General features: G+C 35.6%; 2 protein-coding genes across 13 annotated transcripts; both read right to left on the minus strand.

Annotated features, from left to right (window-relative positions):
- Nucleotides 1–54: 54 nt before the first annotated feature.
- On the minus strand, nt 55–3,748 carry LOC140863323 (uncharacterized). Of its 10 annotated transcripts, none has more exons than XM_073266674.1 (10): nt 3,718–3,748; nt 3,120–3,208; nt 2,886–3,000; nt 2,044–2,080; nt 1,864–1,933; nt 1,543–1,647; nt 1,069–1,219; nt 880–962; nt 539–632; nt 55–438 (listed from the first exon to the last, which is right to left on the minus strand). In XM_073266674.1, the coding sequence occupies exons 2-10, from the start codon at nt 3,142–3,144 to the stop codon at nt 357–359; spliced, it is 762 nt and encodes a 253-aa protein (XP_073122775.1). In that variant the 5' UTR covers nt 3,145–3,208; nt 3,718–3,748; the 3' UTR covers nt 55–356. The 10 variants fall into 10 exon arrangements, with proteins under 10 accessions (XP_073122775.1, XP_073122773.1, XP_073122772.1 ...); XM_073266672.1 differs by lacking the exon at nt 3,718–3,748 and adding an exon at nt 3,497–3,691; XM_073266671.1 differs by lacking the exon at nt 3,718–3,748 and adding an exon at nt 3,489–3,690.
- Nucleotides 3,749–6,685: 2,937 nt separating this feature from the next.
- LOC140862296 (uncharacterized) lies at nt 6,686–16,415 on the minus strand. Of its 3 annotated transcripts, none has more exons than XM_073265306.1 (14): nt 16,296–16,415; nt 15,638–15,757; nt 15,446–15,500; nt 14,960–15,048; nt 14,628–14,652; nt 14,512–14,550; nt 12,957–13,074; nt 9,977–10,104; nt 9,371–9,725; nt 8,905–9,005; nt 8,600–8,762; nt 7,719–8,513; nt 7,532–7,597; nt 6,686–7,320 (listed from the first exon to the last, which is right to left on the minus strand). In XM_073265306.1, the coding sequence occupies exons 2-14, from the start codon at nt 15,719–15,721 to the stop codon at nt 7,002–7,004; spliced, it is 2,337 nt and encodes a 778-aa protein (XP_073121407.1). In that variant the 5' UTR covers nt 15,722–15,757; nt 16,296–16,415; the 3' UTR covers nt 6,686–7,001. The 3 variants fall into 3 exon arrangements, with proteins under 3 accessions (XP_073121407.1, XP_073121408.1, XP_073121409.1); XM_073265307.1 differs by lacking the exon at nt 16,296–16,415 and adding an exon at nt 16,178–16,295; XM_073265308.1 differs by lacking the exons at nt 15,446–15,500; nt 15,638–15,757; nt 16,296–16,415 and adding an exon at nt 14,210–14,275 and having other exon boundaries at nt 14,960–15,033.
- Nucleotides 16,416–17,786: the final 1,371 nt, after the last annotated feature.

Genomic DNA, 17,786 nt, shown 5'->3' on the forward strand with positions numbered 1-17,786 from the left:
CAATTTCTTTTTCCAAAAGGGAAAGATTAAATTGACAAAAATATAATATTTGTATTTAAAAAAATTGCATTCCAACGTGAAAATCATACAGTTTGGATGATTGTTATTGTGATTACTCAAAACCCCATTTGGTGTGTTCTAAATTAGTCCAAAAGCCTCAGAAAACATCAAAATATTGATGGAATACACAGTTTATCCCAAACAAACAGCAAAAAGATGAGTCTAGCTTCATATTATGCCATTTGTATGCTATATTCCAATTCAATTTCTACTTCTTATACCCATTATATTTCAACCTTATTTCTTCCCACGTATACCCATATTATTTCCCAAGATCTCGGAACTATATGTCGAAGCTATGACCCTTGAAGACCCAACGTCACGGTGAGCCAGCGACAAACTTCATCCATCTCTTCAGGAATTGTGTAATGCCCAAGCCTGAGTCGTTAGGAGGAACAAGAAAACACAAATGATTATAAGTTGAAGTATTTGCATCATGGAATGCGCTTTTGGGAAAAGTTTTTAAGCATATGGTTACCCCTCGTATTTTCTGAACGTAAGATTTTGAAATCCAGCCGAATTTAAAGTAGAAGCTGATTTTTCTCCGTGTTTATAAGCCACAACATCGTCCCCTGAAACACAGAAGTAACCAAGTAACAGATTTTGTGTTATACGTCAAAATTCAAACAGATGGATTTTAAAATAAGAATCATTATGAATCTTGTTTTCGGCGGAAACACACTGCGTTGTTGATCTACATTAGACCAGAAGTTTCGTGAGTTGTTACTTCAGTGCATATGCATGCCGACATGTTATAAACAGCAACTATTAGATGAAAGTGGCGACTACAATCGAAAGAGCAGATGAAGATGTATGTACCAGTGCCATGACAGAGCAAAATGGGCAGTGATGTCGCGCGCCTGATAGTTTCATTCGATGCTTCCATCCGGTTCCCCAGTGTCCTGGAGAACAATAAGCTTGCTGAGTGTACACAACACGCAGTAACGAAAAAAATGGCATTTTTTTGCAGTGTACATGAATTGGGAGCACAAGGGATAATTTTCCCACCTTGAACATGGAAGCCAGCCACTAAGACCGATAATCAAGCTCAAGTTAATCAAGTATGGGTGCCTGTTCCCGTATTGCCGAAAAACGTGGCATGTGGCTGAATAAAGTGCAGTTGCAGCACCCATGCTAAAGCCTCCAACACCTATCTTGACTATAAAAAATTATCAAGATGAGATATATCAAGAAATGATGCACATTGGGACAAAAGCATAAGATTCCTTGACTTGTGAATTGTATAAGGAAAAAGTAAACTAAAAACCAAAATCGAAGACTTTAGCCTTGGTAAGAAAACTTTAAGGAAATAGCAAGAAAGAAGACAGTAAAAGACAAATTTTATACAGGGATTATATTTTTCTTCATTCTTCTACTTTTGACCATTAGACGAAACTACAAAATGTTATGCTGAATGCTGATACATCCATCAATGGTAATATTTTTTAAGTGTGCATAAAATGCATTAAACTACAAACTTACCATCAGCAGGCTCGGTCAACAAGAGATTCGCAACATGTGCTGCTGATGCATCCAATCCTTGTATATCATCAGGGACGTCATCTGAGATATCTTGCGCGTCAAACCCTGAAAAAGACAAGTAATTTCCCTGCTCAATCTTGAGAAAAATGATATGTTATAGATGAGAGGGGAAAAAATGTAGAATAGAAGCTAAATCAGTGCAAGTCTACCACCCTTGACTTGGTATTGATTCACTGGCACTGTTAGCACTTGAAGCACAACAGCAACATTTGAGCTTATAAGGATAAACAAAATCGTGAGCGGTGCATGTAAATATCTTACAAGCAGTGCAAGGAAATCCACCGAATAGAGACACTGGACGAGTAGGTGCAGTCGGGCATATCCACTTTATCTGCATGGCGTTTGTTATAAAACAAGATTACGAATTTATTAACCATACGCAAGTTAGACGAAGCAGGGTCACAGTGCTATCAATGACTGAAAATCTATATTAGTCCTTACATTTGGAAGGGGAAGACTTTCCAGAAGCTGTGACCAGCTGCAGAAAGATAATGGGAATGAACATAACTTGATAAAATATATCATTTGGCATCATATTATAACTTTTATAATCTATCATAGCTGCAACTTATATGTTGAAGGATTTCTCGTTAAGCTCGCATGACTAATACCTGATTAAAAAAAGAGTCAGTTATCTACATAGATTTGGGACCACATTTGCAAGAAGATGCCGTTGAAAACGATAACGCAACTATATGTCAAATATACGATGTTGAATATGCAAAGGTGATGGCCCCATTATGATTGAAAATAATATTCCCTAGCACATGTATGACACCTGAATTTAATCAAGTTTCTTTGCTACATATTATTATTCTCAAGGCATCACTATTGAGGAAGTGGTCCCCTGCTCTAGATCTTCCAAATGACTCTATGGACTTGAAATCATGCCAAAGTTCACTAGATTATATTAAGAATGCAAATGCATCATTTTGAAGCATCCAACCATTTGTCGTTGATATTATCCTAGAACACAAGACAAAAAATTTGGCATTCTTTCACCTGCACGTCACACGCCAAACTGATATTAGCCGATGTGCATAAGGTATCTGATAAAGTTGAAATAAGCCTTCTTGCCATAGTCATGTTCAAGAAACAGTAGTTCAACACGCATTCAATGATCCCATGATTTTCGTGCTCGTAAATCGTAGGTATTTGTAACAATGAACGTTCTTGCATTTAAAATGAATGTTGCTTGTTGCTTATTTCAACTAGATACAGAGTCGATGGAACCAATATAATGTAAGAATGTTTTCTTGTTGACAGGTAAACAGATCTCATACCTTGAGCCTTTGTCGCCAAGGCCATGTAGCCAAACTATCGTTGCTTGGTGTTGGCCTTTTGGCCTGACAACATGAGTCCTCCCAAATTCATACGCCATTCTAGACGTTTGGCTACCTTAAACATTTAGACACAAAATTAAAAACATAGCACCCTCCATTCGTTTAAATGACATAAGAATAACATATGTACATCCCATCTGATGGTTAAACAAAGGAAATAAGAGATTAACAGACCCCCAGCAGAGCCATTGAAGCTCATATTTCGTCTTTTTAAAATGTGAAAATGTCTGAAGAACTCGAGTATAAGTTGTTAAAAACAGTTCCTGCAGTGAGCGAAAAATAAAGAAAAATTAGCTACCTACTTATGCTCATTTCGAAGGGTGAAAATGGAATACAACATAATACGTGAACTTGGCTAGTCTTAGCAATTAGCATCCACCAGTAAACGATATAAAATCAAATTCACATAGGAACCCATGAAAATTAAACACAAATATGAGCCAAAGAACCAAGAAAACGGAGGATATAACAAGAAAACAAGAAAAGTAATCCTTTCCTTTTCGGGGGCAAAAGAAAAAAGAAATACATACTAACAAAGTGTACATTCACACCAAGTAAGAAGAGATTCTTCCCACTTTCCAGTTGACAAGGTTTTAAAGAATCAAAACCTTTACAAGCACAAATTGTTGTTTAATGAGGTGACACAGCACATGTGTGGCATCAAAAATTGTAGATATATAGCATAAAGATCTGATTTTTAATGAAAATGGACACAAATTTACAGGTGTGAAAGATGATAAGTGGGGTTTAAGCCTTTTTTTCCTTTACCAACCTGGACCTGAGTTCCTAGATTTGAACACGACCAAAAAGAGTGTAAGCTTTACTGCTCCTACCTTTTTACTGGTCTGCCTATAAGTCTAGAATTCACTTACATTTTGCTGTTCTTTTACCATTTTGTTGTGTTCATATCTTCTGGGGTTTTACCGCTTTAAAAGTAATCATTTCATTTTGAATGAAATATTAAAATGTTATAAATGTTTGTTTTTTGGTTATTTTTCTTTACCCTTTTCACACTGGAGCTGCATTTAGTTATGGTCCCGCTCTCCTTCAAAAGTAATCATTTCAATTTATTTCCTTTTATGTAGTGTTTGTGACTCATTCTTACCGTAACCGGACCCGTGATGGTTCATGAACCGTAAGTTCGGGACTTTTCGAACCACCGGTTTCGAACCTTGGTTCGGTCTAGCTTCATTGGCTTTGTCTTGCGTACCATGATCTACCCGTTTTACCGTATTTTCGATTCTATCAAAATTTGAAGTCATATGTTTTCTAATTTTACCATTTCATTCTAGATCGAGCATTAAGAACATTAATTATATCAAATACAGATTTACAGAATTATGTTATCGAACACATGTGTTGCATGTGCATAAAATATATATTATTTTAAATTAAGAATTATTTTCATAAATTTAATTATTAAGTCGAATAATAAGATACGAGAAGAGAATTTGGGAAGTTTGTAGTACCAATTTACTTTTTTCACCTTGATTAATAAATATTTCTGAAGGAATATTGGTAAAGAGTAAATTTTGATATTCATCAAAATGATATAGTTTCGTTTAAGGGGTTCATGTATGATTACACAACATCGTCAAAAAAAAAAATGATTACACAAAACAACATATGAACAAACTGGATGCTAAAAAAACATCAGTTACTTTCTTAAATTGAAATGTAACTTTTGATTATATCTAACATCGGACTTTTGAGCAAACCATCTTTTTAACATCTTATTATATCTCGAACACTCACGTACTCTCTTACTATTTATGGTAGTTAATTATTTGATTTTATTTTTGTATGATTGTTATAAATATTAACATTAGTATCTCAGATATGGTGTTATTTGGATGAAGAAAATCACTCATACTTGAATACGTGGTTGACATTTGATGATAAAATATAGAATATTTTTTAAAAAATTGTATAGCAAACGAAACAATATAAATTATTTTTAAAAAAATTCCTAAAATGATAATTGCTCCGCTCGCATTCAATTACTGTGTTTTGAATAATCGTAACAAACTCCTCCACAAAAGAGAACAAATACAGTAGTATTCCTTCTTTATTTATTTATTTTTTTTATAAAAAAAAAAAAAAAAAATTGGGGTGCCGAGTCCCACACTGATGAGATGACCTTTGGCTTAATTAAGAGCCGAAACTGGGTTTACTTTAGAAATTGTCTGACCTTTGTCGAACCCCAACCCTAATATTACGCCATAATCACAGCCTTAATCGAAATTTTTAAGTACAATCACAAACTTTCGAGTTTCAAGTTTCCACGCCAACCGGTTCGGATCTTACCACCACTTGATTTCAATTGAATGGTGCATGGACATACATAGGGTTGAGTTTATGAAACAAATACTTAATTATTATTATTATTATTATTATTATTATTATTATTGTTACACGAGATCTCGAGTTACTAGCTAGTATTATGTACTGGAATATAATGAAAGTCCACAAAGAATTCTATGAAATGGTGTCGTGAGTTAATTTTATATGACGGATCTTTTATTCAAATGGATACATGTACAATACCGTTTGGTACAAGTATAAGTAGTAAATGTATAATTTACTTTATCATATCATACGTTCTTGTCGTCATATTATTTATTCATCTATTAATTATTTATTTTACATCAATCAAATCATTAGGGGTGGTTTTTCGGTATACCTTATTAAAAATATTGGTACGAAAAAAATTTATACGGATATCAATAGCAAATTCCAAAATTTTGGTATGAAAAAAATTCATATTGATACCGTATAAATACCGAAAAAAATTCGATATACCGAAAAAATGTCTGTATATCGAAAAAATTTCAGTACGATATGTCAAAAATTCGATATTTTGATCTGTTATGTCAGCGGTAAGAATCACAATCTTGGGGGTTGGCCCCCACACTCCACACTGTCTCATGTACTTGGCCAGCTAATCACACAGAAGGGAACTATAGACAAAAGTATTCTTTGAACGACCGTGAGTGACATCAATATGACTCATCAATTAGAGTTAAATTCGTATTGAGCTTCAAGGCAAGCATACCAAAATAACCCAAATACCCTCAAGAAAAATTACTTTCAAGTTTCAATCCCTCAAAACTACACCTACAACTGAGGGCATTCCATTTACAATCTCGAACACGTATGGCGCCCCTCACGGATACTCTTAAAAAGTTCAGCTTCTTGAGTCCGAACCGAATTTCAAATCCATGCCATCGATGTTAATCCATCCCTTATATTGGGTTGCCGTGTTGTTAATGTGTCTAGAGCCGTAGACACACCCCAGGTGCACCCACGGCGAACATGGGTCTATTTTGAATCAAAAATTGAGGTGCAGGAAAGAATGAAAATTTAGATTGTTTTTGGAGCGATATTTTTTTTATTTGCGATGAGAAATTTGATTTAGAGATTAATTCTATAATTTGACATGAAATTATTTGAAATTTTCAATTTTATCCATACAAAAAACACCGCAAATAATTTGAAATCCAACAACGAATCTAATTATTTGATATCCAACAATCCTAACACGAATTTTACATAGTTGAACATAGTCGACCTCAAGCTCAAAAGTCATTGGGGAGTTGGGGTTTGTTCTAGACCCTTGATGGGTTATAGGCCCTTGATGCGCAGATAGGCAATATCAACTTTCACATTTTAAAATAAAACCACAAAAGTTTACGTATATCAAGTAAATATTTTTAAGCACGATGAAACCAATAATATACTTGAAAATATCTTTATCATATTAGTAAAATAGTACCTAATAAATTGGGTCTAAAAACAACAATCAGGAAAGTAACACGGTTCCGAACGATGGCAGATATGTCCAACTTCCAATTCCAACCAACAAAAAACGCTCCCAAACTCTAGGTAAGATTAATTCAAGGACATGCGTCGGTTACCACAAGCTGAAATCGTCTATAAAATTTCATACCAACATTCTAGCACGGGCCGCGAAGGAAAATTTCACAAAAGATCTACAAGTTTGGAAGTACTGGGCGAGGTCGAGCCGTTACCGGAGTAATTATTGTGGATATGTGGTCATTCACGACCAGAATCGGGCGACGCGTCTCCATAAGAAACCAAGCCTGTCTTCCTAGGAGGGCTACCAGATGACGACCTTGAGTTCCCTTTTGTAGCACGCTTGGGAGATTGTGAACCACGAGGGGATTGTGATGCAGATGGGCTTCGGCTACGTGAAGGCGATCTCCGCCTCTCACCACGGGGGGACCCACGATACCTCTCCACAGGAGAGCGGCTTCTAACGGGACTCCGGCTTCGGCTGTAATGCCGGTTGCGGTAGCGAATTGGGCTGCGAGACACACTCGGGCTACGAGACCTGCTTCTTCGGCCCCTATATCTGTAAGATGCCATGTAAGAATGAGCTTGAACGAATATGCGTATAACGCAAGAAAGAAACTGCCAACATAATTTTGAGATAGTTTCAGGTTCAGAGGCATCAATGAAATGTTCAACTAATTTCATAAGCTGAGATTATGCTTTAAAAGATTTGACTATTTTGAAACCAGATTATTCTGGAAACCAAAATAATAGGGAGACATATCATGTACCTGGGAGGAGTTCTTCCTCGAGGTGGGCTCCGATAACGCCTTGGGGATCTTCTAAAATTCAGATATCTAACAAATATTAAAAACAGAGGCATTAAGTTCCTAAATACAATATCAATAAATTCTGGGAACTGGAATTCAGGATTTGAAGCTCAAGTCAATGTGGAGGAGAGATCTGATTGTTTCTTACCGGTCACGCTCATTTCTACCATCATATCGATATGACCTTATGGGAGAACGATTAGGAGAGCGAGAGCGACTCCTGTAACGCCGTACATAAGCATATCGATCACTAAAACCCCTACCTCTCCTGATCCGTTTGGGTGATCCATCAGCCGAACGGCTTCTTGAAGAACTCCCACCACGATTAGAAACAGGTGATCTTGCCCTCCGGCCCGAAATTACAGGACTCCTTGAGTAGCTTTGGCGCCTAGTCCTGATAGGTGCCCTCACTGGACTACGACTAGGGCTTCTTCTGGAGGGTGCCCTACCAGAGCTTCTGCTAACACTTCTCTGGGATGATCTAACAGGACTTCTGCTTAAGCTCTTTCGAGAAGGTTTGCCTGAACTCCTGCTTAAACTGCGTCGAGAATGTCTCACAGGACTGCGACTTGCCGACCTCAATGATGACCTCCTGGATGAAGTTCTGAGTGGACTCTGCGTGACTCTTCTTATGGGAGGAGAAACAGTGGCACTTCTACTACGGCTATTTGGCGAACGAGACCTAGCTGGGGGACTCACACTTGCATTTCTGTCCTTCTGCCTTCTGGGGCTTCTAACTGGACTCATACTTCTGCTTCCACTTCTAACTGGACTCGTACTTCTGCCCTTATCAGAGATCTGCTGCACCTGGGGACTTCGGCTAACACTTGGGCTCCTGTTCCTGTTATGCTTTGCACCAACACTGGGACTTCTTCCAGCACTTCTCTGAGGACTTAAGCTCATACTCTTACTCATGGCTTTTCTAGGACTTAAGCTTCGGCTCCTGTGCATCAACTGGCAATAAACCTCGGGAACGTGGAGGACAAAGGATAATAAAAGGAGGTAATACCATAGAAAGGGCTTACGCACCTAGATTTGCCAGGACCATCGTCTACTACATCAGGGTGTCTGTCAGCAATTCTGTCTGGTCCCATTTTGATTCCAACACCATTGTTTTGATGTTCTCCATTCTCCCTGGGGAATTCACCCTCTTCCGTATCGAACATGTCAGCTGCATCCCCCTTCCTATGATCTACAGTTGCAGTTTCCCAATTCTCATCAAGAAAAGATTGATTTTCTTTGGTGGAAATGCCACCAGGAAGGTTGCAGAACATAACTGATAAATTAAAACAAAAAAAATGAAAAGATCATCTAATTAGTAATAACTATCGCACCAGCATTTTTCAGCTTCTTATCCAAAGCTCCAACTGAATCATTATTTTCTTCAGAGCCACTTCCACTTTTACTGTTACTTTCACTATCTGAGACACTGTCCCTACAATATTTCCACAAAATTTTAAGTTTCAAACATATGGGCACAGAAAGCCAAAATGCTTACTCCAGCTTGTGGGGCCAAGATTCACCGACATAATATGCACTCATGAAGCAACATTATATGGTATCAAGTCTTTGCAAAATATGGTGACCAGCAATCAGAAATGTCATTGCTTGCAGTCAAATCATAGAGAAATTATATCTTATTTGGCACATTGAACTTAAATAGCTGGGAAGGATTTGATTAAGCATCTATCAAATACCAGAGGACAAATAATATATAAATTCAAATAACTGGGAAGTATTTGATAAACTATCGAAATATCAGAGGACAGCTAAAATATGATGTGTTTGTATAGATGCTACCTTTTAGCTCTACGTTTAGACTTTTTATCTCGTCTTCTGCGTCGTTTTTCACGTCGTCTATCCTTCCCCTTTCCACGTTTATGTCTTTCCCTCTTAGATCTTTTCCTCTTCTTACGCTTTTCATCACTAGAAGAGCTAGTGTCGCTTAAAGAGGATGCATCCGAGTCAGAATCACTATCAGATTCTGAAGACTCCAAGTCGGTATCCGTTGAACTATCTGATTCGGACGAATAATGATGTCTTCTCCTTTTCCTCCTTTTTGAAGATTTTTTATGTTTTCCCTTGCGCCTTACTTCGTGATTGTTTGCCTCCATGGTGTCTTTCACAATTTTCGATTTATTCCCTTTCCTTTTATCTGTAGGCATGTAATACATGTGAAAATCATACGGAAGCATCGAGAACCAATTCAATGGGAAAAGAAAGGGGGGAAAAAAGAGAGACGTATGAAGGCAACTACAAATTCAATAGTTCAAAGAAAAGAGGAAAAAACAAGAGGACAAAAGAAAAATCATACGACATAACACAATAATACTGCCATAAATATAGTAGCTCCAGAACATTTTTCCACGGGCAAAGAATATACATTAAAAAATTTTAGATACAAACCATCATTTATTTCTCCAGAATTGATAATTTTCACAGTAACAGCAGGTATTCCATCTTCATCCCCAGCATTCTCAATCTTCTTCAACACATCATTCCCATCCACAAGCTCACCAAAGACTAAACATTTCCTGAGGATCAAAAATTACTGACAGGTTGAGGACCATGGAAGAAATTGCATATCAGCATCCAACGATGCGCAATCAAGGAAATTCAACTACACAAAGGGCATTCAACTATTCCATACCACAGGCACAGGGGCAAAGCTATCTGAAAGAACTGGTTCAAAAATAGTATCGTTGAGGAAAATCTAGGAGCCATAGTAATTTAAGGCATATTTTGTCGTAGAGCCTGAGGCACAAAGCAAAGTGAGGGCCTTATCAAAGTAAGGCTCACCAAACATGGGTTTTTTTATGATATACATGCATAAAGTGAATGTTACTAAAAGATAACATTGCAGATGATGTAAATCAAAGGTTCATTAGTAAATGCATAGTGTTATTAAAGTGCTACGTAGATTTGAAGTGATTTAGAAATTAAATATGCTGTCGGAGATAAACTGCAGAAAAATCAAATATGCTGTTGGAATTATATTTGCAGAAGACAAAAAAGAGAATGGAATTAGGCCGCTGTAATTTGCTGGGAAAGTGCTTAGTTTGCCGTAATAAAAGAGAGTAATTTATGGAAAAATAAATAAAATGGACACATGGTCAAAAATCAACCAAGAATTTTACTGTCAACAACTGTGGCCTTTGGGTTAATGGGCTTCAATTGTTTGGTTTGGGCTTATGTTATCAGTTTTCGCTCCATTCATTGAGACAATTGGCCCGGGTTCCCTTCAAGAACACAGGGTAACGTCTTATGTGCACCTGCGCCTCTGAGGCAGTGCGGCTTAGAGGTGTCAAAACTCAACTCAACTCGTCAACCCGACACAAGTCAACCAGAATATCAGGTTAGGGCTGGGGCTTTTTGGATTTGGGTCGAATCGGGTTGACCCAAAGGCTAACTCGGGGTTCGAGTCAACCCGGGTTGACCCGAAATGGCCCGAAACTTTTAATTATTATTATTTTTATACAAAATTAAGACATATTTACTACATTTTTATATGTTGTATTTTTGAAAAAAATTATTACAGATTTTCGTCATTTAATGTTTATTTTGTACAATTTTTATTTTTTAAAATATTTTTTTATTTTTGTAATAAGTAAAATTTAAACTTTCTACAACTAAAAGTTCAAATTTAAATTATATATAAGCTTAAATTTTGTTATTATGTGATTAAATTAAATATTATTATTATTGTGTTTCAAATTTTTATTTAATTATTTTGTTTAAAAATAAAAAATAAAATCGGGTTGATCGAATTAGCCGGGTTTGGGTTTGGGTTCGGGGTTGGGCATTTTCAGGTTGATTCGAGTTTGGGTCGGGTTCGTGTTGAGTAATTTTTTAGAGTTTTTTCGTCAACCCGACCCACCGAATTGACTCCCCTAGTGCGGCTGCCAGAGTCTAGGCGTGCCCATTGTCAACCATGCTTAGAGTGGTAGGTTAAACTAAGCAGATCAAACGGGGCTGGAAAAATAACCTCACATTTAAAACATCTAGCTGACAGTAATAAATCTGGCTAAATCTTATAATTCTATAAATTAGAGTACCTGTACTAAAAACATGATTTTTAAAAGCCCAAGGCGCAAAGGTGTTCTAGGGCCATGGAAAAAGGAGCAAGTCTATGCATGTGTTTTATTAAACCAAGGCTCACAAATAAAAAAAAAAACTAAATATTCAGATTAAAAAAAATTATGTCGTAAAGTATCTAATGTTTACTGTGTAAAACATTAAATTAAACATAATAAAATCAAATATCATAGCTTACTACCAAAATAACAAGTAAATATAAATTGTTGTCTATATGCATTACATCAGATTAATTATCTACTAGTAGAATTATAATCAAACAAGCTACAAAAGTTCAATCATCCAAATATCAAACAGGGTAAAATGTTAATTTTTGACAAAATAATAAGATAAAATAAGGCGGTGCTTGATTCAAAAATTTATTTCACGATTTTTATTTCCAAACTTCAAAACTTAAATAATTGTACGTAATATGAGTCTAGAAGCACTTCAAATATAGTACCATTCTCTCGCCTATTTACATCACCCTTCCCCATAGTCTTTAAATTAACTATTCTCCCCTTTCTCCATGTCACTTATCTATTGTTTCCCTGTTGGTCTTCCAATGGAGTTCCAAACTCCAATCTCATAAAATGAGACCTCAAAAATTCGCTCAATTCCAAGTTCAAATAAATATAAACTAAACGAGGAGTACGATAGCAGTTTCAGAAATGGGAGAAGAATAGATAGCTCTTTCGTAACTGGTGTCATCGTGGATTCGGTGAAAAGATAAGTTGCACGTATGACAAAGGGTTGTGAGAGTTATATGGTTTTTTTTTATTTCAAATATTTAGCACTTCAAAACCATGTTTTATTTACTTATTTATTCATTTTGACAAAAAAAGTGAAGCATTTCTCCGTCAAATAGGAGCCCATAAGCAACTTGAGCTTTTCCAATAGTACATATAAGGAGTAAACTTTTCCCAAAGCACATGTAAAGTGCAAGTCTAACTGAACCGGACGTCCGGACCTTAGGGTGTCACCAGGTGCACGAGCCATGCCTGGCCACACCTGGGTTTTATTTCAGAACGACACATCGCAGGAATATGACGCAACAGGGAAAAAGGAAAAGAAACACAAAAATAACTAAGACTCACTTTCACCGGAGAGACAACAGGTATTTCCAAATGACACATCGCAAGCACAGGCATAAAAATAAAAAAGGCATCTCAAAATAACAAAGATTTTATACCAATGACACAAGAGTGACTGACATAATTTGCTATGATTGGGAAAACAAGTTTCCGCAGAAGAAAATTAAAAAAAAAATGAATAATGGAAGAGCTAACAGACTGGGGGGAAAAAAATGAACCTGTCAAGATGATGATCAGCTTTTAAGGTGATACTGAACAGTGAGCCACGTTCATCACGATCGGCAATTGCCATAGATAATAAACCCGGTCCATCATGTTTCAGCTTTGGAAATTCATCTGGGAAACATAAAGAATTCCAATTTGTAAACATTAGAGCAAGAATAGTTACTCAGTTAGAATAATGCACATGCTTATCACGTGAGCTTCTCAAATCCTAAGCTGCAATGAAATTCCAAGTTTTTCGTATGCATGCACGGAAACAAAACCAGATTGCAGTGCATTGTTAACTTTCTCCAGTCAAACTAAACCACAGAAAACAGAGCAACAATAAAATGCACGATGGCTCATATTTGTCAACACCAACTGAACGTTCCATTAGAATTTCTCACACAAATAAATGATGAAATGTTAAATGATGCATCATTCGGTCAATTTGTAGCTACACCTTCCTACAAATAAAATAACATTCGTAATTACAGAGGACATTAGTTATCAACCTCAATTGCCCATCAAGAGCAACACAAGTTCCAACCTTTCGTGAAAAATGGTGCACATTGTAATCTAACAAAACTGTAATATGCGCATACGGCTTTGACCCTCGAAAGATACGGTGGGGGAAACTAACTTAAACTTTACAACTATAAAACTCCACAAACAACATATTTGTCCTTTGTGCGTAAGCTTCGCTCCCTTCATTAAAGCACAGGCTTCCAAGTTAATAAATAAGAACAAAATACATTTCAATCAATAGAAAATTTACATCAATTACCGAATGATTCAGAAAGGAATAGCTTCACCATTAAATGAACAATGGCCAAATCTAAGCTTGCTATGCCTCAGCACCACAAGATAGACTCATCATTCACAATGAAAAGAAATGCAAGTCATTCGTCAGGTTAGGAAGTGCTCCCCAAGTTCACCAGTAATAAAAGTACAAAAATGCAAAGAAACACTTTAAAAGTTACTAGTCCAAAGACCCATTTATCAGGATCGGAAAAGGCAAAATCACTTTGAATTCATACATTCAACACTGCTCATCATGCCCAAGTCTATATATCACCAAAAATGCAAGACATCATATTAAAAAGTAGGGCACAAGTAAAAGGAGGGGCAATTATTACTGAGATCAACCACAGTTGATGGTTTGCTGTTAAAAAACAAATGAAATGAGAGCCAAAGAAAAGTGAATTTTCCACAATTCGAAACAAATATAGAAGACATATAAGGCAGGCAAGACATTTAGATTCCCTACCATTCGTCAATATCATTTGAATTGAAGCTCCAAACCAGCGAGAATAAGATCAAAGTCAGCCCCAACCTTCATAGGCAATACAAAAGGAAACCCACTTGCTCTCAAGATAAAAAGAATATGAAAATAATAAAATATATGAATGGGCCTGCTTTTGTCTTTTTTACTTAATATATAATCGAATGAATCACAAATTGGATTCGAGAATGACAGATATGCGTGTATTTTGCAGAAGTTCATTCATTCTAACCCAAAAGATAAACATCGTCATAAAACAGAAATTGAGAGAAGAATAGTTTTTTCACCTGGAAATCTTCCGTCATATATACTTTCTCCAAAATTGCCTGCAAAGTGATACAAGATTCACTTTTAACAATCCAAAAGGGAAACTGGAACATTGAACTCAACTCACACAACATACCATCTTGCCGAAGAAAGTCCCCACCCTGCAAAACATTAATAGATTGTCAATCAATTTTCATTTAAAGAAAAAAAAAACTCATAGCATTAGCCAAGATATTTAAGCCAGGAGAGTGTATTTTGAAATTGACAGCCCACAAAATACAACCTCAAACAATATCACAAGAAAGGCAGTCATGGCCTTCAGCCCTGTCACATGATAAACAAACGTATTTGGCTAAAGATAAAGCCACTTCTAACTTATACTTGGCAAAACTACACGGCGACAGAATGATAGCGTTAAGCTCATTATTCGGAGGACTAAAAAGGACAAATAAAAAAAAGTGAGCATACCTGAGCTGCATATCCTTTGACAATCCGATGGAAAAAGGTTCCTTTGTAATGGAGAGGCTTCCCAGTTTTAGAGCTGATACCTTTTTCTCCTGATACAAAAGATCATTGAAGCATGTGAGATCAAAAGGTTTATAGAACTTACAACAATAGGATCTATATCCGGGAAAAGACACAGACCGAAGGTTTTTTAATCAAACAAATTCACACTATTAGGTTTGGACATTCAAGGAGATAATCCCATCCTTCTAAAACCGAATAAAGAAACACCTAATTACGTATGAATTTTCGACATCTAAAAAAGATCTTAAGCCTTTTAAACTCAACATGAAATTTAAAAAGCCCATAAATAGTGGGAAAAGTATATCTGGAGACTGAGTAAAAATATAGAGCATCATATCTACATTAAACTGCAGAGTGCAGATCATTTAAAAGTGACTATTATCACCGGTGTAATAGGTTAAATTCAAAACAAAACGGCAAACTTACCAGTACAAAGAGCACGGAAGTTTTCAGCTGTCTTTGGAGCAACATCGGTGAAAAGCTGCAGTCCAGCCGAAGACAATTATCGAAGTTAAAAACATCTTTTTTGTGAGAGAAGAAATGAAAGATTGAAATGGATTTAACTTGAATATAAAATGCATAAAATGATTGATATTTGAGTTGAAAAAACAACAATACCTCAAACACCATCCTCTCATAAACGTCTCCATCAATAGAGACATCTAAAAACACCAAAGGTCTTTTCTTATTCGTCTTCTCCATGTTCCAACTTCGCAAATTTAGCCAAATCAACAATGTCTACAGGTGTTCAACAGAGAAAAGTACAAGTTAGCAGATCCAAGAGCCCATAGTGTAACTGATACTCCTCAAGTCTTATCGAACACCAAAGCACCGCAATATTACTTAAAACAGAAACACAAAAACTATATGCCCAGCAAATCAAAATACCATACAGTAACGATTATTAAATCAGATTACAGTAACGATTATTAACTCCAAATGCTAATTACAGTACAACTAAAATATATGTGCGCGCACACGTATCGAATCGATTAATTTAAAAGCAAACCTAAAGCCAGACACTGACTCCACACAACCAAATCAGTACCAAAATTTTACCAAACAACAAAATATGGAATAATTGCTTTAAATCGAAACACAAAAGTGGTAATTTAGAACAAACGACAGCTCAAATACTAACGAAGACACGATTTGAACCTCGAATTCCCACGAGGCGAGGCTGAAACGGAACAAATTAGCGAATAAAGAGTTCCAGATTAGCAAATCTCGAAGAAGAAAATCAAACGCAGTTGTTGTAGGTTAGGGTTAGGAGTACCTTAGAATCGGTGCAGCTGAAGATGCCGCTCCTCCACTGAGATGTGTGCGTAATCCAAAGAAAAACCTAGACTTGTAGTAAAATGTCCTTCTTATCCTCTTTGATTCTTTTCGAATTTTTCTACTGGGATAAGTGATATATAATGTTAACCGGTGTATCGACCCTTTGCGTGCGGTAACAAAATAGTTTAGGTTCGTCGAGTTGGTCTGATTCGTTATAGTTGGGTTGGGTTGTCAATTTTCGAATCCGTCTAAAAGTTGGGCTTGTCTCATCCCATCTAATGATGGATTGCGGGTTGGCCCATCAAAACTCGTCAAATTACATGTAGGTCCGTTAGGTTGGCCCGCCACCTAAAATTGGTGGGTTGGTTGGTGTTTTCTCAATTCGCTTAAAAGGTGGGTCGCCCCGTCCCGTTTTGCCCCGCTTAATGATGGGTTGTGACGGATTGTGGGTCAGTCGTGCTTGTAAGATTTTTTTATAATTAATTTAATTTATGTTAAATATAATTAATAACGAATTCGTAAAATTATTGCAGAACTAAAATAAAATTTGAAATATCGAAATTGAAAAAAAGAAAAACAAAAGAGAAAAAAAAAATGTAAGATTATATCTTATAAGAATAATGGGAGAATTATATTTTTGGTCCTGTAATTTGCACATTTTTCATTTTTTGTTTTGTTAAAAGTAAATTTACAATTTTAGTCCAGTAACTTGCATTCTTTTTTCATTTTTGGTCCTATTAACATTGAATTCGCATTTTTAGTCATGTAACTTCCATGAGTTTTTCATTTTTAGTCCTGTTAATACTAAATTTATATTTTTAGTCCTGTAACTTGCATTCTTTTTCATTTTTAGTCCTATTAACACTGAATTTTCATTTTTTCGTCTTGTAACTTTCATATATTTTTATTTTTATTTTTAGTCATATTATCGATGGATTTACATTTTTTATTCCATAAATTGCATATTTTTTTTATATTTTTAATCATAATATATTATGATTTACATATTTTAAAACTTTTAAAATTTAAATGAATTAAATAAAAAATCAACTAAAAATTATTCAAAATATTTTTACATTAAATATCATCTTATAAAATACACAATATAAATAAAACTATAAATAAAACTATTAAAAATGAAAATTCACCTTTAATATGACTAAAAATAAAATAAAAATAAAAATATATGGAAGTTGCATGACAAAAAAAATAAAATTCAGTGTTAACAAGACTAAAAATTTTCAAAAAAAATGCAAGTTATAGGACTAAAAATGTAAATTCAATATTAACATGACTTAAAATAAAAAATCATGTAAGTTACAGGACTAAAAATGTGAAGTCAATGTTAATAGGACCAAAAATGAAAAAATAATGCAATTTACAGGACTAAAATTACAAATTTATTTTTAACAGGACCAAAAATGGAAATGTTAAAGTTACAGGACCAAAAATGTATTTCTCCCTAAGAATAATTATGGCAAAAAAATTA

This window comes from Henckelia pumila, chromosome 4 (assembly GCF_033568475.1).
Source record: "Henckelia pumila isolate YLH828 chromosome 4, ASM3356847v2, whole genome shotgun sequence".
NCBI lineage: Eukaryota > Viridiplantae > Streptophyta > Magnoliopsida > Lamiales > Gesneriaceae > Henckelia > Henckelia pumila.